The following is a 23,587-nucleotide window of genomic DNA, read 5'->3' as shown; positions in this document are numbered from 1 at the left end:
TTTACACATGGTACGATAAATCAAGGAGAGCAGTCTCGACTTGTCACCTGGATAAAATCACTGGGGCCTGGCTTAACAGAACCCAGTTATAAGTATACAGCAGAGATTCCATGGTATCTTTTCTGACTAGGGCTTGTGGACACTAGCGGGTATGCCTCAAAGTTGGTATTCTATACGCATTCTCTAGATTCATTCCATGCTCCCTCGTATTATGGCACGATGCCCGGTGATGTCAACTGTGATTGCTATTATTCTTATCAGGTAAAGGACTTGCCTTCTGTTGTACGTTTCCTTCATGCCTCGAGCTACGACTGGCTGGTGATTACATTGTGACAAATACATTCCGGTCGTATTAATAGTACAGTGATGGGGCAACATCGTAGTGCAAAGCGCTGTCGGATGCTCGGAGGTTGCAAGAATAGGGTTACTACAGTACTGGACATGCTGTGGAGCTTCCCTTAATTTGGTTCTAGATAGGTTTAGCTTTCGAACGTTTTAGAGACCCTACGCTTAGAAACCCTGTAAGTGTAAGCGAAAGCATAAGCATATATTTAAGCGAGATTTTTTAGCCCACTGGGGAAGGGTAAGGAACTCACCATACCCTCAACAATTCACCCTAGAGATGGCAGGAATGTCTCACTGAACCCGCCCAATTCTCGGGACAAATTGAACAAACTTATCTAGGATAAGGGCCCACAGAGGGAGATGGCTGGCTTATCTGGTTATCTCAGTATTGTATCCACCTTGGCCGAGCTTGGCTGGCTGTTTTTGGAATCCCTGGGATATCTAGATAAAAGAAGATGAGGCAATTCTAAGAAATCAGACTTTTCATGCGCCAGTGCCTCCGTCAGGCAATATCAAGTGCAACACAAGGAAGACAACCAGAGCTCTGGAACCAATAGCATAGGCAGCCAAGAGCTACAAAGAAACTTTGCTCTCCGACACTTGAAGGATTTTCTCAACGGTCATCTAAGGTTATCTGCGCCTCAGTTCATAGAATCCGGGTTGTTCATGTAACTCTACTATTCTACTTCGGCTGCACTACCGGGACACTTTCAGGTAGCTCACGCAATCTTAATCTCATCGAAGTTTAATTTAATAGCAGTGATTGGACTTGCTGGACTTCAAAGAAGGTTTGGGGAATTAATATTTCGACCAACTGCGCCACGATTGAGGGATATAAAGTGTGCTTTGGGTTCTACCAATCATTGCGTTGTCAAAGGATGGTCCAGGGCCGACTAAGGTACCCGAGAATTGTCTGATTCTGGTGGTCATCAGTGGACTATCAACTTATCATCCTTTGGGGTACCCCTCTCTCTCTCTCTGTCTCTCTTGGCATAATCTCCGGTTCCTCGTGGCTTGCCCGCTACCCTTCCGCTGCTGCGAGGCAATCCCATTTGGCGGAGACATATTGTTGATCTTGATTGCCGATAAGGATATTGTCAGCTCATCTGTAAATGCTCTCGCCTTCTAACTTAATGTGAATCCAGTCGAGGGAGAAAAAAGAATTACATCGAGGTACGTCCACGTCCAGTTCATGCAAGCGAAGGCCCCATATCCCAAGGCATGGGAAAAGTGGATAATCCGGGGAGAGATAAGCCGCCGGCTGATGGGGTTTTCGTTACCTAACATATTCGGTTATAAGGAGACACTAAGAAAGAAACTGCCAGCGATGGGGCGACTGTCAAGAAACCAACTAGCCCCACTCGGGGTGTAGGTTAGGGAATCCTTTCACAAGGTTCTGGCACCGATTGAGAGCTTCACGCGCGTTAAAACGACTTTGAGCTCAGGATGAGGCGTCGTTGATCGAGTGAAAGGTTGGTTTTAGGATTGTCTCCGGCCGGCAGCTATCACGTATTCAGCCTAAGGCACAGAGTTAAAGTTCCTTCAGTATTCTAGAAGCACTGCCTGGAGAGATAAGCGGTGCTCCGTGGTGATTGGTGGGTAAAGAGATGGGAGATAAACAGTGGCGATAGCAGTTCTTGGCGGGCTACATAGTATACTGTAGACTAACCTGATAGCGGCATTGCGGCCCAAGGCCCAACCTCTTCTCCTGTGAATGTTGCTCCGGGAATACATAGGAGGAGACTCAGAAAGTCTTGTGAGTGAATTAGCTTGTCCGCGGTAAAAGAATCTCTGACCATTGGCATCGCTACGATTCGCTCGGGTGGGCTTTCTCCTACCTAGTCAAGTATCTAGTTATAAGCCTACTATCCACAGACCAGAAAGCCAAGCCGTGCCAAGGGAGACGCCCCCCAATGGCTGAGGCCTCCGAAGGGCTGTGGCGCCCCCTCTTGCTTGTTTCTCCGACCCGCTCGCTTTCCTTCGGCCAAGGAACTGCTTATCCTTTGGTTAGCTCATGGCTGGACAAAGAGATATGGTGAGGGAGAAGCTAAGGTAGTATCGACGAGGCGAATCTGACATTCATTTCTTTTTTTTTTTTTTTTTTTGCTCTCCCTATCTCAATTCCCTTTTCCCCTTTTCCTTTGATCCATTTCTTTTTTCGCTTCTCAAACATAACAACATGATATAATACATTGTTGAGAATGGTTAAATTTGTAGTTAAGCCATGTGAGAAATAAAGATAAAATCCAAAATCAAAACAAGAATCGGGAGTGCATGCATGCACTTGGTCAATACCCCAGACGCGGAGAGAGATTCCATGACTAACAGAAAAGGCTAATCTCCAGATCTTTCGTTCCTAAGATGTGGGGCCCAAGAGCAAAATGGTGTGTGCAGCTCGTGTCTTTTTCTTGCCAAGGCTGTCCGTTTTCGACATCTTGGCGGGGAGCCAACCAATCAAGAGCTTACCTGATTTAGTCCTCCTCATGACCATAGTACTAAACTATATTGGATTCGGATGAGCCTCCAAAATAAGGGATTGTGTGAGATTAGCACCAATCAGTCCATGCAGATTCCAGAGGCATTCTTGGTTTGATTTTTATCATAGAAATCCACCGGGGAATTATTCATGGACAGGCATATCATCTCCGGTTTGGGAGATTGTCTCTGATGGGGCAACGGGTCATGCAAATGTAATAGGTATTTAGTATGGTTATAGTAAGATGAATTATACTTTTTTCTGTGCTATCCAGCAACATATTACCTATTAGCGTATCTTTTTAATTTTCATTTTAAACCTTTTTTTTTTTTCTTTTAATTCTTCTGTGCCTCAAAGCCTCGGCCACCCCATGTGTATTCCGTGGAAATCCTCCAGCTGTTACATGATTACTATTTTTATTTAACCCATTCCCCCGCCTGGTTTTGTTCCCTGTCCTTTTACTTTTCCTTCTGTCTGCTACTCTAACTGCTTCCTTCGCCCATCTCATCACATCTCTACTCCCAAAGGGTTTGAGTAACGTGAGAGAGGGATTTCAGTCTTCCGTTTAAGTAACGGTAGCACCTGCCACCCATTGACGTGGGCTTCGTTCCCTAGACCCCACGGACTGTTGCTCACAGCCCGAGCGCAATCGATACAATGGGGATGATAGGAGAGAAGAATGATGGCATCTCTACCGAGATGAATAGAGAGATGTCGGGCGACATTACTAAAGCCGAGGAAGGTGTTGTCGCCTCAGAGCACCACGTAGACCTCCATCGGGACCTCAAGGCTCGTCATATTACTATGATTGGTATGCTTCTCCCACGGGTGTGTATGGGCTCACCGGTTAAGAGCGAGTAACTAACCGTCTGCAGCTATCGGAGGTGCCATTGGTACAGGCCTCATTATTGGAACGGGAGAAGCTCTTGCGAAGTAAGTCCTCCCAAAATTTAATCCCGTCCCATCTTCTTTCTTGGGAATATTGCGATGCTAACGTGCGACTTTTCTCTTAGGGCTGGTGTAAGTGGATATCCTCTTGAGCTTTGATGGGAGACCTTTTCTCTAACCATTTTATCTAGCCTGCCGCGATCTTGATTTCCTATTCCGTCGTCGGTCTTGTCGTCTATACTGTTATGTGCGGCCTGGGAGAAATGGCTTCCTGGCTGCCCCTGTCTTCTGGTTTCACTGGTTATGCTGTTCGATTCTGTGACCCGTCTTTGGGATTTGCTCTGGGATGGACGTAAGTTACACCGCCATGCGTTACTGATCGTTGATCTGACTGGATATTAGGTATTGGTTCAAATATATTATTCTCACACCGAATCAACTGACAGCCGGCGCGATGGTCATAAAATATTGGATACCTCCAGAGAAAGTCAACGCAGGTGTTTGGATCACGGTATTTCTGGTGATCATTGTCAGCATTAACTACTTTGGTGTGAAGTTTTTCGGTGAATTTGAGTTCTGGCTATCATCGTTCAAGGTGATTGTGATCCTCGGCATCATCTTGCTCTCCTTCATTTTGATGCTGGGAGGTGGACCTGATCACGACCGGAAAGGGTTCCGCTACTGGAAGGAGCCCGGCGCGTTCAACACGTATATCACTGACGGGGATGCTGGACGGTTCTTCGCCTTCTGGTCTACTATGGTTTCTGCAACTTTCGCGTATCTGGGTACTGAGCTGATCGGTGTAACCGTCGGCGAGGCTCAGAATCCCAGGAGAACCATTCCTCGCGCAATCAAGCTTACCTTCTATCGAATTGTGGTCTTCTATATCACTAGTGTCCTGCTCGTGGGCACCCTTGTCCCATATAACTCAAAAGAGCTGATCTTTGCCACCTCACAGTCCAGCTCGGCTGCTGCGTCGCCATTCGTTGTGGCCGTTATGCTTGCCGGGATCCCGGTCCTTCCTCATATTCTCAATGCATGCATCTTGCTCTTCGTCTTTTCCGCGTCAAACTCGGATCTGTATATCGCTACCCGAACCATCTATGGTCTCTCTCGGGAAGGCAAGGCCCCAAAGTTCCTATCGCGGACCGACTCGCGTGGTGTCCCGGTTTACGCCCTCATTCTGTGTGCCCTTATCGCCTGCCTGGCTTACATGAATGTGTCCAGCGATTCGAAGGTCGTCTTCGGCTACTTCGTGGATCTCGTCACAATCTTCGGTCTCCTGGCCTGGATCTCCTTGTTGGTCACGCACATTTACTTCATCCGTGCTCGCAAGGCCCAGAATGTCCCCGAGGAAGACCTAGCCTACAAGGCCCCCTTCGGCGCCGTGGGCTCTTACATCGCTCTCGCATTCTGCATTCTCATCTGCTTCACCAAGAGTTACGACGTCTTCACCCACAACCCCAAGTGGGGCAACTTCAACTACAAGAAGTTCATCACCGCCTATCTGGGCATTCCCCTCTATTTGATTCTGATCTTTGGGTACAAGTTCGCTACCGGCGCCAAGGGCTATAAGCCCGAAGAGGTCGACCTTTGGACGGGCAAGGACATCATCGATCGTGAGGAGCAAGAGTTCTTGGCCCGCAAGGCTGTTCTGGATGAGCAGCGTGGCAGGGGAAGCTGGTTTTACAGAACCTTTGTGTCGTGGCTATTTTAGGAACTTTGTCAAATATAGTTATTTTATGAATTCATGCCCCTCAATAGCACTACCTTTACTCTGGTTCTGTCTCCTCTTATATTAAACCGTACATTTATCGATACTCTGCTCGACCTCCGGTGGAGCGTAGTCGCGCCGAACAATATCAAACCGATACTATTCTTAAGCCGACTGTTCATTTCAAGGCCAGAATGGGTTCCACGCGAAGGGCAACCCTCGAGCATATATACCTTCGCTTTGACCAGGTCATTGTGAGTGCATGCACTCTTCCATGTGATGACCTTTCTTGCGTTGCGCCCAAATGTGTTTAATGCCGGCGTAATCACTGTATGGGCCCCAGCATACCACTGAAGACCTCCTCTCCTCGACTATTTATTTTGGCATCCAACACGAGCTTGTTAGGCTTGTCTGCAGGTAGCCCAAACCCAACCCTGAAGAGACCATTTGTAAAGCGTAATAAAACACTAATTAAATTTCGGTGTTTTAAAAGATTGCTTTGGTATATTCAGCTTTTGACGCCTACGTTTACAGTAGCAAGTTTGCGAATTAATAGAATATCCGACGTTATAGGAACTTTGTGTCCTGGTTATTTTAACTTTTGTCGAAGACTAGAGGTTATTATGGACGTATAGTACAAGTATTCTGGGTATTTAGTACCGTGTTACGAAGGAAGTGCATTGGCCTGTTAGGAATTCGGGGTTCATGGGGGAGTGCTTAATATATAGATAGATATGCCGGAAAAGGGCCTAAGTATCAGAACTGTGGTAGAAAGTATATAGTCATATAGAGTCAGTATTTCTTTAGTTAGAGTAATTACTTAGCATGGGTGATAAAATCTATGGTGTCAATATAGCACTATAAACGGTAGGAGGGTTTATTGTATTAAATAGTTACTATCTAGTTCTGTATGCTAGACTTATTCTTTATTCTATTTGGGCCGATTTGACCGAAGAATAACGGTGTCCCACAAGCTTTGATACGAGGGATGGTTATGCCAGGACTAGCAAATTGCTTTTTGCTCCTAGGATTGACGTTCTTGCTAGGGTAGGAGATAGCGAAAAATTAGCATATATGTAACGAGTTTAGTCTATACTTTTAGTAGAATGATGGAGACTTGTATTCTAAATTCCCCATTGCAGTTTCTATCACAATATCAACATATAAAGCTATGCCAGAACTATCTTTTTTTTTTTTTTTTCATAAGCATAACTACAAAGACTAGGTACAGTTTCCCAAGATTTCCAACTCTAAAAAATCTGACTCATTAATCATTAATTCATCAAGTATTGATAATTAAAAAGAAAGAATAAAAGTAGAGCACAAAAAGCACCAAGAATAAACAATAGAACGGTGCAGAAGTGGACCCAATACTTCAATAACTATATGTAAAGCATGAACCATCCATCATCTCCGTCGTCGAAGTTCCCAGGAATGTCCTTCTTCGTCGTCGTCTAGATCGAATGGCTCCCAATCATTATCTTGTTCTTCTGAGGAGGGTATAGATGTAGTTTTTAAATTCGAGACTGGCTCGTTTTGATCGACTGATGTTGGCTCGGAACCTGATAGCGGAGCAACGGAGTCATTATCAATTAGGAGGTCGGATTCCCAGTTTATGTCTGCTTTGTCTGCTGGGGCGGCGGCTTCTTTGACAAGGAATTCGCCTAACTTTAGGACGACGTTGTAGATCTCTTTGCCCGTTGGGATGATGTGCTCTGATGGAACGAGGAAGCCGTAGCTTCCTCGGTCGCGCAGCTTGATTTGGTATGCGTAAAGGGCGTGGAGTGTGTGGTAGAACCAGTCTAGGGCGCTGCCGCCGGATGTACCGCCGATGGGGAAGAAAGTCTTGGTGGAGTCTTTGTTCATGGCTGTGACCGTTCCCTCGCAGGCGGAGGTGACGTCGTAGATCTCGTGGGTTGTCTGGCGGATGATTTTGGCGAAGCCCATGCCCAGCTCTTCGAGGGTTTCGAGGGTGGGTGGGACGGCGGAGCAGGAGAAGGAGAATGGGTAGAGGACTTGCTGGGAGTAGGAGTGGAGGTCGAGGAAGCCCACAATTTCGGCGTTATTGTTCTGTGTTTCGTTCAGGGCCCATTGCGCGAATTGCGCGGCTTCGAGTCCCTCGAATGGCTCATCACCTGCGTAGTTCTCCGAACAGGGGTTGGAGCGGGTTCGCTCGCCATCCCACTCGAAGTTCCAGGATCGATCTATATCGATTCCCGGGCAGAATCGGAGACTGGTGCGTTGTCTATTTTTGCGCCATAGGCGATCGACCTCCCACGTATAGACGTATCCGTCGGGGTTGATGGTTGGTACAAGAATGACGTCAAAGTCTTCCAGCAGGCGAGTGACGCCCTTGGATCTACCAAAGTTGGTAATTAGGTTCGAAGCGACGTAGGTTACTGTGGATGTGCTGATCCATTCTCGCGCATGGCTGCCCCCAACAATGACAATGGTTCGACGTGGCGCAGACTGGGCTTTGTTGCTTCCAACACCGAGTCGGAACGCAGGGATCTCTCGGCCCTCGTACGAAACCCCCACGTTAATCATGCGAACATGCGATGGGAACATAGAGGCCATCAGGCGCATCCACGGGACGATGACAGACAATGGCTGATAATCGTGGAAAAAGAGGTCCCCGATCTGGTCTGACTGCCGGACAGAGGGGCGGAATCCGGTCTGTCCCTCGAGCCCTATGGGTCGTCGAGTTGGATAAGTTGTATATATCAACTCGGCCAGGTTGTCAATGAGTGGAGTATAAGCTGTGCGAAGGGAGTCTGGTAAGAGGCCTAACAATGAGGGGATCTATGTGGAGAGCATTAGGAAGGGTTCAGCTTCAATTTAATGGATGGGAGAGCGGGGAAAGTAGGCTGACTTACGACTTCTTCAGCCAGCCGAACGTCAACAAAATCAGAGGCGGAAGCCCAAACATCGAGAAAGAGGATCTCCGTTGCCTGCTCTAATGCCTCGGCCTCTTTGTCATTGCGCACACGAAACCGCAAAACCACATCGCTGCCGTACCGCGCCTGAACCCGGGAAGGGGGAGACCGATCATGCGAAACATCCTTCAAAGGGAGCCGATGGGAGAGTGGCTTTGGGAGGTCCCAGATCATCTCAATTATCCAGTCTCTTACTCTGGTCCATGGTCGTCTAGTATCGAACGGCTGTGAGGACAGGAGTTGAACCGGCTCAATGGGCGGCGGCGGAGTGATACTGGAGCCAGCCGGAACGGCTACTGTTAGAGTAACAGCCGAAGCGACTAGAATAATGATAGATAAGAGAAAATTCATTTCGTTGAGGATCGGATTACTAAAAGGCTATATCATGAGCTTCATCGCGGGCTCTATAAGTATGATTTGGTCGAGTAGGACAGAGCGCCTTAAAAAGAATGATGAGGGTGAGGTTGGACCGCGGCTAATGCCTGAGGCAGAAACATGTTTATGCCTCAGGCATTAAATTCCCTCGGTTGGTGCCATATTCAAGCCGAAGCAACCATGAAGATCACTGCTTCTACGAGAAAACAAAAAGAAGTAGTCGTCATGGAGCGCTTGTTGGAGATTAGATTTATTGGAAGAAATTGCAAGGACCATCCCCGTATACCGATCACAGATTATCTTCGGCATCGCCAAATCGGCTCGGGTAATTGAGGAGTCATATTCCCGGCACAATATTATCCTAAGGGTGAATATTCTGGCTTTGTAGAGGGACGGAATACAAGGACAACATAGCGTGATATGTTGTTTAGATTCAGTTGGGCAAATCACCGGAGACACTGCCATAGTACTTGAAAATAACTCTAGCACCTGGTTTGAGTACGCAATCTAAGCAACACGCCTCATCTAGAAGAGGGTTGTTGAGGGACTAATTTTGGCTACTTCCTCTCCCTTCAGTATGGGTAGTAAATATTGAAATCCATGGAACCTGACGTCAAAAACCCCGCAAGGAGCGACTAGCCCTTACTGAGCTGGGGATGGAAGGGTATATTGAAAATATAGCGACGTGGGGAGAGATTACAGTTTCTCCTTAGAAACAAGGATCTAGTGATTTGTGTGTATGTCTGTTAAGATATTCAAAGCTGTCAGGTGTCTAATCATTTCTAAGTAGTAATGGCCCTTTAGGAGTCAAACTGATGGCATCTCCACTGGCTCCACTCCTGCATTCCGATAAAGTTTTTAGGCCATTCTAGACCGCAACGGGCGGTTTTGTTCAGCCCAAGCAGAATGGTTCAATCCCAGCATTCTGGTCATGGCAGACCTTGCCCTAGAAATTCTATGAAGAGGCTGAATTAGATCCATTCAATATACATAAAAGGAATAGACCCCGAATAGTTTCAGTGTTGAGGAATCGCCATTCGGAAGGGGGCTCTTAAATTAAAGTCTGGAACCTGGGATACCCTGAACCAAAGCTCCATTTTTTAATTCGTGGTTGGTGGTGACGCGTTCGTCGGTCTGATTCGTGAAGTCGCAGACCTTTCTAGTGCCTTATGATTCTAGAATCTTACGAAGATTGGCTGACTGGATCTCAACAAAGCGTTAAATTTACAGAGAGGGTTTTTCCAAGCCACTCTAGACAAACCCGGATGTAAAGGTGATCCCAAACCCGCTTTTGGATTTGTAAAAAATTCACTCTCGGATGGTTTCTAGGAACGAAAACAAGGGGAAAAGATCGGAATGAATGAAAAATAAAAAAAGAAAGAAAGAAAAGAAAGAAAAGAAAAAGAAAAAGAAGGAGAAGGGACAACAAAACTCTGAACATATTTGGCCAAGAATGGCCTTGAAACATACCAGGCCGCTCACGTGGTGCTAAAACTAGGGACCAGCAAGGGTTTCGAGATTATACCGAGTCTTGTCTCCAAGTCCTTACAGATAATCATAAATGGTTATCGACTAGGAAAATCCGACCAGTATTTGTATGACTGTAGTATGTATTGCATGTACTGTGTTAAGGGCTATCTGGCAAACAAAAAACACGTCAGGTGAGTAAAGAATGAGGTAAATTCTGATGTCACTCTCACCTAGAGGGGATTTTTTAAAGGTACATTGATTCGAGATCCTGGGTACATCAGTGCTGTATGTGGATGTCTAACAAATCTCTGTACCTTGGATTAGTTAATCCCGGCTAAACCAAGTACATCCAAGTTAAAGATAGAAACAAAACCCACAGGATAAAAAAATGACTGCCAGAGTATCTGATAGATTAGATAGTTACCACATTCAATTCGAATATAATATACAAAATATACATATATATACATAAAATAGGACTTTTAGGAAAAAGCAAACATACAAAATAAAAGTAAAATTTTCGAAACATGGAGAGGACTCGAAACGGTGCATATGTAGAACACGTGCCTGGGGTGCATTTGCTCGGCCCGTCATCAGAACTCCACAATCTTCATCATCGTCGTTATTCTTTTTATGCCTGTCCTTGCCAACCAGCCTTGCCCCAGCTTCCCATCCCTTCCCGCGTCATTCGGTTTTTATTCTTTATTCCCTCGCTTCCTACCGTCATACAGTCCTTTTCTTTTCTTCTCTCTGTTTTTTCTACCATCGAGGGCATTGATTGCTTCGCTCTATTTTATTTTCTCCAACATTGACAGCCTCCCCTCATTTCCTTGTTTTCCTTGTTCCTTCTGCCTAGTCTACACTATCGATCCGCACTTCCACGCTTCCGTCAAGCTTTAGCCGGGCAATGTGAGAGTCCCAATCATTGTTCTCCTACTTACTCCTTGGCCACCAAATACTCTTCTGGGTGATCGATTCGTGCCGTACCCCTACCCCCTTTTTTACGAAACCGTGCCTCCGCCTCCGTCAACAGCTCCTTCGTACTCAACTCGCTTTTCTTCCTCCTAACTCATTCGATTCGCAATGCTAATCGATGTTGATTAAGGGTGACGCTTCCAAGTAAAACCCTCAACCCATCTGTTGGGAAACACCGTTGTATAAGGCAGCAGTGCGAACAAGGTCTGGAACTGCAGTTGTGATACACCGTGGAGCAATCGCCTAGCGTCAGCACATATTCGAATGGGATTCTGGGGCTGGCTACGTTGCAGGGCCACGTAAGAACTCATTCTCGGTCTTTCTACCGCCATGTATTGGAAAGGTCTGCGAATTGGCACCTCTGATGGCAACGATCCCAAGAGACGGAGCTTGGTCGAACCTCAGTCGGTTTCCCGCCATAGTGAGCAAATACCTCGTCCTACTCTCTCCACAACCAACTTAGCACCGAGGCGCTCGGAGTCCGCTCCTCGTTCCCCTCCTCTGACCGGTCCGGATGATGCAGACCACGACACTGACAACGCCGGGGCGGAGCTTGCGGGAACTCACTCGCATACTCCATCAGGCGAGATACACAATACTGGCACAAATCTATCAGTAAATGATAGTTCAAATTGGCGCTTCAACAGATTTAGTTTTATGAGGCTACGCCATGCATCGGACCCTCAACTCTCAAAATCCTATGCCAAAGCGGAGGAAGATGTCCCTCCAGTGCCCAACTTACCTCCACGTAAGCATTGCCGTCCCGTAGCTTATTCCAATATCCTATTATGCCACGTTGCTAATCACTCTTACGCTGGCACAGCTACTATAATCACAACCGCACCCACGAGCCATGAACTAGATCAGCCTGTCAAACGCAAGGCCAAATTCAAACTCTTCCCGGACGCCAAAACATCATCCGTAGAGGGATTGCCCGCACAGACGCGCGCGCCGAAACATAATTGGAATGAAAAGGCTGGGCATGCTACACAGGAATCAACAGGACCACAGACTATGGATCCCATCCTGTCAGCTTCTCAAAGCAATGGCGAAGAGCCAGGGCGTCTGTCAATCACGTCGATCCGAAGCAATCGCGACCTGCCCAACGATTCTCAGCGCTCCTCAGTGACGGATGCGCGGTTTTCGGAGTCTTCTCGTTCCGACCGGAGTGTCGGAGATAGCAACCTCCGCTCGTCCTCCCCTCGTGAAGGGGCTCCCGGTAACAAACGCTTTCGCATGCCGCGCTTGAAACGGCATCGCAGCCCTCTGTTTCCTTTACCTCCGAAACCAACCAATGCCCACTCGGGAATTGGCCGTGCACAAAGTCCAGCGGTTTCTAAGTCTGCTGCGGCTGATTCCATCCCAAAGTCCGAGATCTCGGATGACCAAAATCAAGATCATGTCTCTCCGCTACCATCTCCAACACGGTCGCCGGCCGGTCTGGCCTCGTCGCGGCCTCCCATTTTTCGAAAAGACTCGGCGAACTCAGCCCATTCGGCCCGCTCGACCCCCTCAAACAGGAGTCGAACGATGCCTACGTCGCGTACGAGGTCGTCTACATTAGATTCACTGGCCCATGCACAAGACAGCGGACATCCATCCCCACATCCCCTCTCTGGACGGACGTCCACTTCCACCAGTGGGCGAAAGAGCTTTGGAGACATCTTCAGTATCCCGCAGCGGTTCAGGCAGAATTCCGATTCCCCAGTTGGGCGGAATGGGTCCCCAGGCGCTAAAGGCTTGGGAACACCCCCTTCGAAGCTTAGCTTGATATCGTACCCTGAGCGACAAGAGGATGATACTCCAGCAACATATCTTACTAGACTGGAAGAGAGTATCCCTAGGAGCGTGATTGCCGGCGTCCTGGCTCAATCAAACGATGACTTTTATAAAACCGCCTTGCGAAAGTATATGAGAGGGTTCTCGTTCTTTGGTGATCCTATTGACATGGCTATCCGGAAACTCCTGATGGAGGTGGAATTACCAAAAGAGACGCAACAAATTGACCGCTTCATCCAAAGCTTTGCAGATAGATACCATGAATGCAATCCGGGTATCTTCGCCTCGACGGGTGCGTTGGTCATCTGTAGTTTCATTTTTCCTTCTGCCAAGACTAACTTTTGCCTTCGTATAGATCAAGCTTATTTCATCGCCTTCTCAATCTTGATTTTACACACAGATGTCTTCAACAAGAACAATAAGCGGAAAATGCAAAAACCAGACTATGTCAAGAATACTCGGGGCGAAGGCATTTCAGAGGATATTCTGGAATGTTTCTATGAGAACATCTCCTACACCCCTTTCATCCATATCGAGGACGCAACATCCAGTGGCCGACATTTCGCAAAGTCTCGCCGGCCGCTGTTGAAAGCTACCAGCACAGACCATCTGGCCCGTTCCACCAAGGAACCAGTTGATCCCTATACGTTGATAATGGACGGAAAGCTCGACTCTCTACGCCCAAGCCTGAAGGATGTCATGAACTTGGAGGACACCTATCGTTGTGATGGAACTGATGGGCCGGCAGATATTGATAGTCTCCATACCGCATTTGCTAAAACTGGTGCTCTGCAGATTGTGTCTCCACGTTCTAGGCCGGACGCGTTTATGCCGTCTAGTATCGATAATCCAGCCGACTCTAATCCCGGGCTGGTAGATATCAAAATTGCTAAAGTTGGATTGCTCTGGCGAAAGGATCCGAAGAAGAAGCGAGCTAGATCTCCGTGGCAAGAATGGGGTGCTCTGCTCACACTCTCGCAGCTCTACTTTTTCAAGGATGTAGCATGGGTAAAGTCTCTGATGGCTCAACACGAAACCCATGTGAAGGAAGGCCGTCGTCGAGCGGTGGTTTTCAAGCCACCTCTCACCGAATTCAAACCGGACGGTATCATGTCGACTGATGACGCTGTGGCCTTGCTAGATTCAGGTTATAAAAAACATAAACATGCCTTTGTCTTTGTCCGCCACAGCGCTCTGGAGGAAGTGTTTTTGGCCAATACTGAGGCCGATATGAACGACTGGCTAGCAAAGCTCAATTACGCTGCGACTTTCCGTACAACTGGGGTCAGAACGAAGGGAATGATTGCTACCAATTATGACGCACAGCGGAACCGAATGAGCCGTCGGGGCTCGACTCAGTCGAGTCGCTCGCATCTCTCTATGGACAAAGAACCGCCGTCTCCAAACCCTGATACCGACGTGGCCGAGGAGCTGGTAATAGCCCGCCAGCAGCTTATACGCCAAAAGGTCCGAGAGGCTAACGAGAAACTTTTCGTTGGACAACGGCAGCTTGATGATCTCTTGCGAAACGCCAGGCACCTGCAAGTTCTGACACCTGTACACTCCAGGGCTAGAGAGCATGTTATCATGGCTGCAGGGCGCATGGCTGCGAAACTCAAGTGGGTCCGGCAGGATATTTGGCGCACTAAGTGCTACAGGGAGGTACTTGTTCGAGATTTGGGTGACGCATTAGATGAAGAAAAGCCTTTCGCAGAGCGCAAACTGCACTTGCAGATACCGACAACCTCTGTTACTTCGCAACCAGAGACCTTGGATGGAGTAGGAACTGAAAAAGTAACATCTCCGATAGAGGATGACCTGTCTCCACATCCAGAGCCTAGCAGACCTCAATCGGTTTATAAAACTCCACCGTCACAATCTACTTCTCCTGATGACCGGAGACCGAGTATACCGGCTTCCTTCGCTTCATTTGAAGTCGCTTCTCGTGCTGGTAGACAACTTTCTTCAGGTAATACAGAGGAACGCGCGAAGTCTTACTCGCCTCATCCAGCAAGTAGGCTGGAACGCGAAGCATCCGTGCTTAGCGCTGTCAGTAAGTTGGATGTTGCTAGTTTAGGGTCCCGAGCCTCCAAGGTCACTGCTCCCGGAAGTGTAGATGATACCGAAGAGCGCCTGCTCCGTGAAACTGGTTTGCTAGAAGTCGGTAGCTCTCCTCAAGCACGAAAGCAATCATCAGCTACCAATGGAAGTGAGACCGATCAGAAACCAGAAGACTCTCAAGGCGCGTTTCAAGGGGAGAGAGCTAGTCGTATCCGTCGCAGCCTTCATCGTACCCTTCGGGATTCTTCTGGTGGTCATCATCTACATTACCCTCGGAGCAAGAAGTCTCGAGACTCAGGGTTCAGTATGGCGACGCTCGATGATGGCCAGAAACCACAACAAGGCGAAGGGTTATCACGGAAATCAACCAGCTTTACTGTGCATGGCAAGAAGGCATCGATTGTGACTTTCGGATCTGAGTGGCAGAACATGCCACCGGAGGAACGCCTCAAACTACGAAAGCCAACCCCATCGGAAGAGCCAAGGACATCTAATCCAGAGCTAGCTAGTAGTGCAGGCTCTATCGCTTCAGAGTCATTTTACCCTGGAACCCCACGCCCTTTGCGAAACGGGAGTGTCGCTACTAGAGGAAGCGCACGCAGCCCTGATGAGCCCTGGAATCCAGCAGAAACAGCCGGAATCTTATATCGCGATGACAAAGCCAAGAGCGATGCTGCTATTGGTCTAACCTCGCTTCCAGAGCCAGGTGATATGTCAGTGTCGCCCGTCTCGTCCTTTAAAGAGCCAGGTGCCTCGTTCAATGAAGACACCTCACCTCGTTCGATAAATGACGACCACAATAGCGCCAAGGAGAACACTACGCCGGGGATGCAGCCTAGTCCACCGGAACAGGCTGTGAACGCTTGATTTTTGCAGTTATCCAAATTTCCTTTTACTTTCATGACTCTATACCCATTTCAATTTCCTTTCTTTCCACGTGCGTCTGGTCTCTTCATTGAAAACGACAATTTTTGGAAAAGCTTTACGAACCGTCTTCTATCGCGTCAGCGTTCTTGATATGCTTCTTCAGGCTTGGCAAAAAAGCTAATGAGATGTCTTTCATTTGGTCAGCACATGGAGGAGCACCTATTCTCCCATCTACGTCTCCTTTCCACGCCATATCCTCACTTTTTTCTTTCATTCTCTTCCAAATTTGTTTCATAGACTAGCGGAGGCCATCACATCCGCACCGACATGACTTCCCACTTTTTCTTAATTGTCTGGTTTTGTATAGGGCCCAGGGACATGTGCTTAGGGTGGGTGGCAGTCAGTCTTTTATTGTTTTCTTTTCTTTCCTTTTCTCTCTCTCTCTTTTTTTTTTCCTACTGAGATACCATATATCATCCGGATGTTTGGCGTGACGGGCATTGGAAGAGCGAGCATTAGCCAGCATGGGCAATAAGAACATGTAAAACCTTTGAAGAGACCATTGAAATAGAAATTCATAGCATGAATGCGTATCTTGCCTGAATATCCTGGCCGTTGCCTAATAACGTCTCTGCACGCACCACACCACACCCAATAGCGCCGAGAACATAACACGTCCTGTCCTTCACAGCAACAACCACATCACTTCTGTCCCCTTTCACCACATACCGTCATCCCATCCCAACATCTCTTTCCCAATGTTGCCTGTCGAGACACTCCCATCCTTTTCTCTCTCCATCCCCGAAAACAAAGATAAAGAGGAATACACAGAGCAAAGATTGTTTCCCCTCTTCCTCTTTGACTGGGCTCTTTTCGTTTTGGTCTTCCTGGCCGTCAGATACTTTCTCTTCAAGCTGAACTTGACAAGAGCCAAAAGAATACAGTGAGTTGTGCTTTCTCTTTGTCTTTGGTCTCATGTCTGTCCACTGTCGGGCCTCGCCAGACAAGGACAGTTTCCTTTGTTTACATGGTCCTTTCTTTCGTCACAATCTACTGTGTGAACACAACAGAGTTATTTTGCCTAAGAACACCATTTGTCTTTCTTTTTATTTATATTGTTGTTCGATGGAATGTTCACTGATTGGTATAGTCCTCACAAGTTGCATGTCATGGAACACAAGTTGTTAGGTTATGAGCCGTCACGTGAGGGTGAATCATGCGAGTGTGAGTATCAGTATATGGATAAGAAACAAGAGAACAGTGCTAATCGAGGGTGTAGATACATGTGATATTTGTCAGGAAAGACTCGGGATTCTAAACCCGCCACAAGACTCCGAAGGAGTGTACTTTGCACCGTTCGATACTATGGTTGAGTTTGCGGGTGTCTTCAGCTCCGACGAAACCAAGGCCAAGGAGTATACCTTTGTGGAGTCGCTGGAACAGCGGTTTATTAGTTGCGGCATTGGCGTAGGCCTCGTTACTAATAAAAACATCTCAACTGGGTGTATCGTCTTTGCGGAAGATGTGGCCGCGACTACCGAAGCTGAGTTTGCGGCTTGTCAAGGTCCGAAAGAGGTCAATGCGATGCTGGGCGTGAAAGCTCGTGCTATGGGGCCTGAGTGGCTGCGTAAGATTCTGACTCTTCCTCGAACCGGGAATCAGGATATGGGCGTGTTTGCGGGCATTTGGAATTGGCATCAGCTGCCAGTTATCCTGAATGGGAAGCGCGCTGGGATTCTCGGGTTTAATCTTGCATCTGTTAATCATGCCTGTCTTCCAAACTGCACGTTGACTATTGTCAACAAGCCTCCGAAGAGTGATGGTAGCCATGAAGCCAAAGGGCGTCCGGTGATTAGACATGCCGTCGTGCACGCACTCAGGCCTATTGCGAAGGGTGAAGAAATCACAGTTGCATACTTTTACGCCAGAGGACGTCATACGGCAAGGGAGTTGTTCTCCAAAGCCGAGTTCGGCTTTTTCTGCTTATGTAGGTTGTGTGCGCAGCCCAACGATGTGGTCGAAGATGCCTTAGATTGCTACTGGAAAGTTGAGCGCTTCTTGAACGAAACCCAGACTGGGGCTCTGTTGCCTGCGACGGCATTCCAGGCTGCGCAGGCAGTGATCGGTAAACTTGTGGATATCCAAGTTCGTGACGCTCGAATTGTGATGCTATGGACAAAATGCGCCATTGTCGCGGGCTTCCATTCAGATGTTGCACGAGCAATGTGTTTCCTTGCCAAGGCTTGCAAAATGCTTGGTATTCTAGAGGGGAGCACTGGTGTCTTGTATCGACAAATTCGTAGATGGCACGAAACACCCACGTTGCTGCCAGGTTTCGGGGCGACCACACGAGGATTATCCACGGCTACAGAAGGCCGACTGATGGTAAATGAACTCGTCGCAGAGGATGTCCTTTTCATGACGATAGCAGAGGCGCACGAGTATATCCGTATAGCGAGATATCACCAACTATCCACCCCTATGCTCAAGGCGGGAGACGCTAGGTATCTGAATATACCTAGACCAGCTACCGAGCAAGATAGGGCACAGGAAATGCCTGAAGCGCGCGCCCTATCGCAAGGTCAGGGGCCAATCGCGCCGAAGAGCGCTTCCAGACGCGGAGGTAGCTCTAACGCGAGAAAGGCCAAGAAGCGTCTCAACAGTGATGGCTCAACCCGAGGATCTCAAGTGTTCAAGGACAACAAGCAAGCATCCACTGAGGGATCGTCGTCGCCTGAGATGTGCACGGACCGCGATTGGGATATGTTGGATATGGCCAATGAGGTTATGGCCGACAATCCAGATATGTTCCCGGAATATCGTCCCCGTCCTCCTACCACCAAGCCTAAGAAGAAGTCAAAAGGGAAGGAGGATGGTGAGAATACCCCAATCGTAAAGGATGTCAGCGCAGAGAAAAAGGTGGCGGTCAAGAAGGGAGAGGCACTTTTTCCCGAATCAGTCACGGGCTCCGAGTGAACACACCACCGAGAAGATGGTACCTCATCTGTCTCGGTGGTGTGTTGGTGTGTTATGGAAGTATACTGAATATCCCGATTTGGAGATGTGAATGGATGCGGAGAAAACGTGACAGTGATTATGTCATGCCTCATGATTTCTCCAATTTTATTTTCATTTCATTTTCATTTCGTTCCCTACTATTCCTGGCTTCACTTTGTCGTCATCTGTTTTCCCTAATCCGTGTTGATACATTTTCTTCCTAGCTCAGGTTAGCTCAGAGCCCGATCAATCAACCGTCAAATCTTCCCTTAGGAATACCTCCTGCTTCGCCCGCCACAATTCATTCTCCGCAGATAACAATTGCCCACTCTATGTCCCAATAAAAACACGCGACAATGGCCCATTCCAAACGCAATACCTCCCTTCCACATTTCACTTCCTACGAACGCGGCCTCCTCCGCTCACAATGGGGCACCCAACGCGGCGTCATCGGCCGCGATTCTTTTCTCCCGTTCGCTTCCTGTCGCCTCTGTCTACACCCCGCCCGAGCACCCGTAGTCGCCTGCGCAACAAACGGTGATATATTTTGTCGCGAATGCGCCATTAACGACCTCCTTGCTCAGCGACAGGAGATTAAGCGACTCGACCGAGAACGAGAGGAGGCCAAAAAGCGGCTTGCAGAGGATGATGAGCGGACGTTGGAAGAAGCGCGCGAGCGGGAACTGCGAGAGTTTGAGCTGGTCAGTATGGGGCTGGAGGTAGCAAAGCACAAATCGTCTGGTCAAGCGCAAAACGATAATCACAAAAAGCGGAAGGCAGAGGAGGCTACGGAGGCATTGGCTGCTTTTAAGGCGAGAGAAATTGAAGTAGATGGCAAGCGGAAGAAGGTGTTTGAGCTGGATGAGAAGGAGATGGCACGAGTGGCTCGGGAGGAGCAGGAGCGGCTCAAACAGGAACTGAAGAAAGAAAAGGTATACTTCAAAAGAAATCACAAGTTGCTCTGGGAATGCTCTGCTGACAGATAATAATCACCAGTCGGAATCCAGCAAATCTGCTTTACCCTCGTTCTGGGTCCCTTCGCTCACTCCCAATACGGATCCGAATGAGATCGCGGCCAATAAGGCCGTCAAATCGGCTCCTGTTTGCCCCGGCTCGACAGATGAACATCGCCATAGCTATTCACTGAAGTCGCTGGTCGACGTGCATTTCACCGAGGATAAAACATCTGATGGCTCAATGGCGCGGATCTGTCCGAGTTGTAAGAAGACATTGACGAATGGTCTTAAGGCGATGTGTAAGAGCAATTATCAATTCCTGACGTTTCAATTAACGGTAACCAACTAACAACTCATATCTACAGTGACCAAACCCTGTGGTCATGTAATCTGTCTCCCTTGCGTAACCAAATTCATGACACCGCACGATGCGCCAGACCCGCACGCTACCAAAGAAGAACAGGAAAAGACAGCCGCACTTCATGGATTGGTTCTATGCTATGTCTGCGAGACTGATATCACACCACGCAGTTCAGCAGATAATGGCAAAGAATCAGGGAAGAAAAAGAAAAAGGATAAGGAAACCATTAAGCCCGGACTGGTGGAAATTAGTTCGGAAGGAACTGGGTTTGCAGGGCGTGGAGGAAATGTAGCCACTAAAACTGGTGTTGCTTTTCAATGTTGAACTGGCTAAAGCTACATAGGGTATGGAGTAATAGTTACGAGGGTATACTATATATAATATATTTGGCATGGATAGACCATGCGAAATAATGTTATAAAGAAAAGACATAAATACAAGGTTCGACGTACATGCAACCTGTGAACGCCTGGACTATAAACCAAGTATAAACCCGAAATGACGGCATCTAAATTTATGTAGATCGTTTCTTATGCAGAAGGATGATCCCCTTTTCTCCCTCAAGGAAAATCTAGTTCCGCTTGGCCGAGTTATTGAACTCGCGCACGATAACGTCACACTTGACCTCCTGGCAGAGACGCTTGCGACGGTTCGCCTCCAACTTGGAAACAAACTCCAGGCCGCTAGCGCGCTCGACCACCTCAACCGGCACCTCAAACTCGGTCAACTTCTTCTCGTTGGGGATACGGGCATTAGGCAAGACAAATGCGCCCAGGGCGACCTTTCCAGTAGGTGAGACAGGGCCCTCCTCCGCGTAGATCACCTTATAGAAGTGTGTCGGCACGGCAACATTAGGCGGGTTACCAATTACCTCGTAGGAAACACGCCATTTACCATCTGAGTCACGGTGGGGGAGATACAGAGGACCGGTAACGATCCGGACGGAGGGATACTTCTTAGCCAGGTTGCGGCCGAACTCCTCGAAATGCGCCCAGTAGTCCCGGTTGAATCCCTCGCCCACCTGGGGACACATGTTTGTCAAGGAAAATGTAGCATCCATCGCTTCCTGTGACCATTTTGCGTCGGCAGCGGGCACTTGATGGCCTCGATCGTAACCGGAACGGAAGTAGTCGGCCAGTTTGGCGCGGAAGGCGGCGGGGATGGTAGTGTCTTCGTAGAAGGTGCTGTGTTTGCGGTCTGCGTTTTTCGTCGCCAGTGAGGCAGGCGTGATGTGCTCAGCTACCCAAGCAGGGTTGCGCGTCCGACGGTCGTATGCACCAGCCAGGGGAGCTGAAAGCAAGGTGTCGGCGATAGGACCGGGGAAGCCATATTGGTAGATGCCGGAGGGGTCGACGGGCCCGGCGAGGGATTTGGCAGCGAGCGAGGGTGCGGCCGGTTGGGTTGGGACATGTGTAGTGGAGGTAAAAGATGTAGATGGGGGAAGCTTCTGTTGTTGTTGTTGTTCTTGCCGCTGTTGTTGCTGCTGTTGTTGCTGCTGTGGCCGGGAGGAGCTCGAATAAAGTAGTGCTGTAAGGCCCGCTCCGGTGGCCGCACTTGCCGCAGCAATTGCGGCGAAAGTCGCCTTGGACATAGCGTGAAGAGCTATGAGGAAGGAGGAAAGGGACAGGGGGCCCAGAGAAGAGGGTTTTAAAAAGGAAGACGAGGTCGGGGTTGGAGATGAAGAAAGTCTGGGGGAAAAAAAGAGTCAAATTGAAGCTAAAGTAGTTGGCCAATCAGGAGGCCACAGATCAGATGATGTCCAGGGACCAGCCTCAGGTACCAAACGGTCCACCTCGCGCCGAGGAGATTGCTATCATTGTCGTATATTTCCAACAATATGTCTTTGAGATGGCGGAGAACATGAGTGAATGATAAATATCGATGGAGGGGGCGTTCTTTTATGTCTGTGTGCTACCCGTGATAAATTTGTGATCGGATGACCACAGCAGGTGAGCACTCCAACTGATGGGAAAGGACTCAAGTACTACTACATACATACAAGGAATGTTACTCGTGATATAATACCTCACAGACATTCCAGGCGATACAAGTATATCCGGGGATCTCAGTAAAACATTGAAAGTTGGATACGTTGCGCTCTTTACTTGTTTGAATGTTCGGAAATAAATTCCTGAACCCGGACACCTCTTTTCCAGTCGGACTACATCTGACCGAACTTGGGGTAAGCCAATGGTTTCTTTTTATGACAACTAACCATTAACACTCCCGGTCCTGCCGTTAAGCGATAGACCGTATCGAGGTCTTTCTGATAGATCAGATTGGCTACTTGCCAATAGCAGAGATTAGTGCGAAACGCCATCACAGCCTCCCGGAGAATTTGCCAACGAGATCTGCATTTCACAAATTTATGAAATCAGTTCAGCATTCCTGCTCAGCCACAATCCACCTTTCCGTCGGATTATATGGAGAATGCAGATAGGCGATGGCTGCTCGCGCATTGTGACTTTGAAGAGTATAGTTATATAGCCTCTTCGTCGATATTCAGATCTGGACTGCCTCTTTGAACATCTTTCTGTGACCATATGCACCGTATTTAGGCCGAAAAAGAAAAGAAAGAAAATTGTGATACCACACTTCTATTTCCTCAAATGCGGGCGACCTGACACATTCTTGTTAACGTACAACGGTTCCCCAACCGCTGTCCACTGATTCAATTGACAACTTTCTCTGTCTATGTTTAAAACCTGCAGAAAGCCGTTAGACTTTGCCGGGAAACGGCGGCATTCTCGGTAGTCATATTGTGTACGGAGATAGGCCAGAACCAGAACATCTTTTCTCTAGGAGATATGATATACGCATCTATACTAAAGCTATCGGGACAGGCACAGATCAACCAGTATTGAGTCTTGTGCCTTCAATTGACAGTAAGACGTGGTGGTGTACAATAATTGGGGGCTATCCATGTACCTTCTCCAAGCGTAAGGATAGCCCTAAGTCATCCGATGGTCAATGTCACCTCAACTAGTTCAACATTGCTAGCAGCCTTTTACCGAGCATTAAATAGAGTATGATATCATGACTTGGACGGCGACCCCGAGGGAAGTGTAAAACCCTAGTAGAGCTAAAGGCAGCGTATTAAGGCCATGATTCCGAACAACAGAATTGATTTCTCATTTAAGAGGTCCACTCCTTCTAACAAGAAAGTCACTTGACTTTCCTTGAGTTGCATTCCAAACATGCAGGCAGCCATTAATTAAAATGTTCCTCGTCGATCGGCAGTTCGTGGAATCTCACAGATCCCAGAACTAAACTGCCCCCCACCTAGTTTAGTCTACCAAGGTAAAAGGGGCGGAAGGCGGTTTTGAGAAGAAAAAAAAAAGTTGCGCACAAACAAGGGGACCTTTGATAGTATGGGTTCAATTGCCG

At 48.1% G+C, this 23,587-nt stretch overlaps 8 protein-coding genes across 8 annotated transcripts; 5 read left to right on the top strand and 3 right to left on the bottom strand.

Annotated features, from left to right (window-relative positions):
* Positions 1-135: 135 nt before the first annotated feature.
* On the bottom strand, positions 136-553 carry BDW43DRAFT_281683 (uncharacterized protein). The gene has a single exon (XM_032042540.1). The coding sequence runs from the start codon at positions 376-378 to the stop codon at positions 190-192; it is 189 nt and encodes a 62-aa protein (XP_031898642.1). The 5' UTR covers positions 379-553; the 3' UTR covers positions 136-189.
* Positions 554-3,478: 2,925 nt separating this feature from the next.
* BDW43DRAFT_312724 (dicarboxylic amino acid permease agtA) lies at positions 3,479-5,426 on the top strand (the record flags this gene model as incomplete). The annotated part of the gene is made up of 5 exons (XM_032047418.1): positions 3,479-3,632; positions 3,697-3,754; positions 3,835-3,841; positions 3,901-4,061; positions 4,112-5,426. The coding sequence occupies 5 exons, from the start codon at positions 3,479-3,481 to the stop codon at positions 5,424-5,426; spliced, it is 1,695 nt and encodes a 564-aa protein (XP_031898641.1).
* A 73-nt stretch (positions 5,427-5,499) lies between these two features.
* BDW43DRAFT_133599 (uncharacterized protein) lies at positions 5,500-6,092 on the top strand. Its single transcript, XM_032038223.1, has one exon. The coding sequence runs from the start codon at positions 5,756-5,758 to the stop codon at positions 6,056-6,058; it is 303 nt and encodes a 100-aa protein (XP_031898640.1). The 5' UTR covers positions 5,500-5,755; the 3' UTR covers positions 6,059-6,092.
* Positions 6,093-6,623: 531 nt separating this feature from the next.
* BDW43DRAFT_281672 (M14 family metallopeptidase) lies at positions 6,624-8,768 on the bottom strand. Its single transcript, XM_032042539.1, has 2 exons — positions 8,300-8,768; positions 6,624-8,225 (listed from the first exon to the last, which is right to left on the bottom strand). The coding sequence occupies exons 1-2, from the start codon at positions 8,708-8,710 to the stop codon at positions 6,831-6,833; spliced, it is 1,806 nt and encodes a 601-aa protein (XP_031898639.1). The 5' UTR covers positions 8,711-8,768; the 3' UTR covers positions 6,624-6,830.
* Positions 8,769-11,509: 2,741 nt separating this feature from the next.
* Positions 11,510-15,886, top strand: BDW43DRAFT_301483 (Arf family guanine nucleotide exchange factor SYT1; the record flags this gene model as incomplete). The annotated part of the gene is made up of 4 exons (XM_032045054.1): positions 11,510-11,927; positions 12,003-13,250; positions 13,314-15,774; positions 15,823-15,886. The coding sequence occupies 4 exons, from the start codon at positions 11,510-11,512 to the stop codon at positions 15,884-15,886; spliced, it is 4,191 nt and encodes a 1,396-aa protein (XP_031898638.1).
* A 1,084-nt stretch (positions 15,887-16,970) lies between these two features.
* On the top strand, positions 16,971-19,051 carry BDW43DRAFT_133494 (uncharacterized protein). The gene has a single exon (XM_032038222.1). It carries the CDS (start codon positions 17,078-17,080, stop codon positions 18,860-18,862), a length of 1,785 nt encoding a protein of 594 aa, XP_031898637.1. The 5' UTR covers positions 16,971-17,077; the 3' UTR covers positions 18,863-19,051.
* On the top strand, positions 19,052-20,648 carry BDW43DRAFT_133487 (putative RING finger domain protein). The gene is made up of 3 exons (XM_032038221.1): positions 19,052-19,815; positions 19,880-20,138; positions 20,205-20,648. The coding sequence occupies exons 1-3, from the start codon at positions 19,240-19,242 to the stop codon at positions 20,522-20,524; spliced, it is 1,155 nt and encodes a 384-aa protein (XP_031898636.1). The 5' UTR covers positions 19,052-19,239; the 3' UTR covers positions 20,525-20,648.
* Positions 20,649-20,771: 123 nt separating this feature from the next.
* On the bottom strand, positions 20,772-22,520 carry BDW43DRAFT_301481 (DNA/RNA non-specific endonuclease; the record flags this gene model as incomplete). Its single annotated transcript, XM_032045053.1, has 2 exons — positions 20,772-21,647; positions 22,416-22,520. 2 exons carry the CDS (start codon positions 22,518-22,520, stop codon positions 20,772-20,774), a joined length of 981 nt encoding a protein of 326 aa, XP_031898635.1.
* Between the last annotated feature and the right edge of the window lie 1,067 nt (positions 22,521-23,587).

Source organism: Aspergillus alliaceus (genome assembly GCF_009176365.1).
Source record: "Aspergillus alliaceus strain CBS 536.65 unplaced genomic scaffold BDW43scaffold_32, whole genome shotgun sequence".
NCBI lineage: Eukaryota > Fungi > Ascomycota > Eurotiomycetes > Eurotiales > Aspergillaceae > Aspergillus > Aspergillus alliaceus.
The sequence above is the reverse complement of the archived record's forward strand: the minus strand, read 5'-3'. Positions and strand labels throughout refer to the sequence as shown.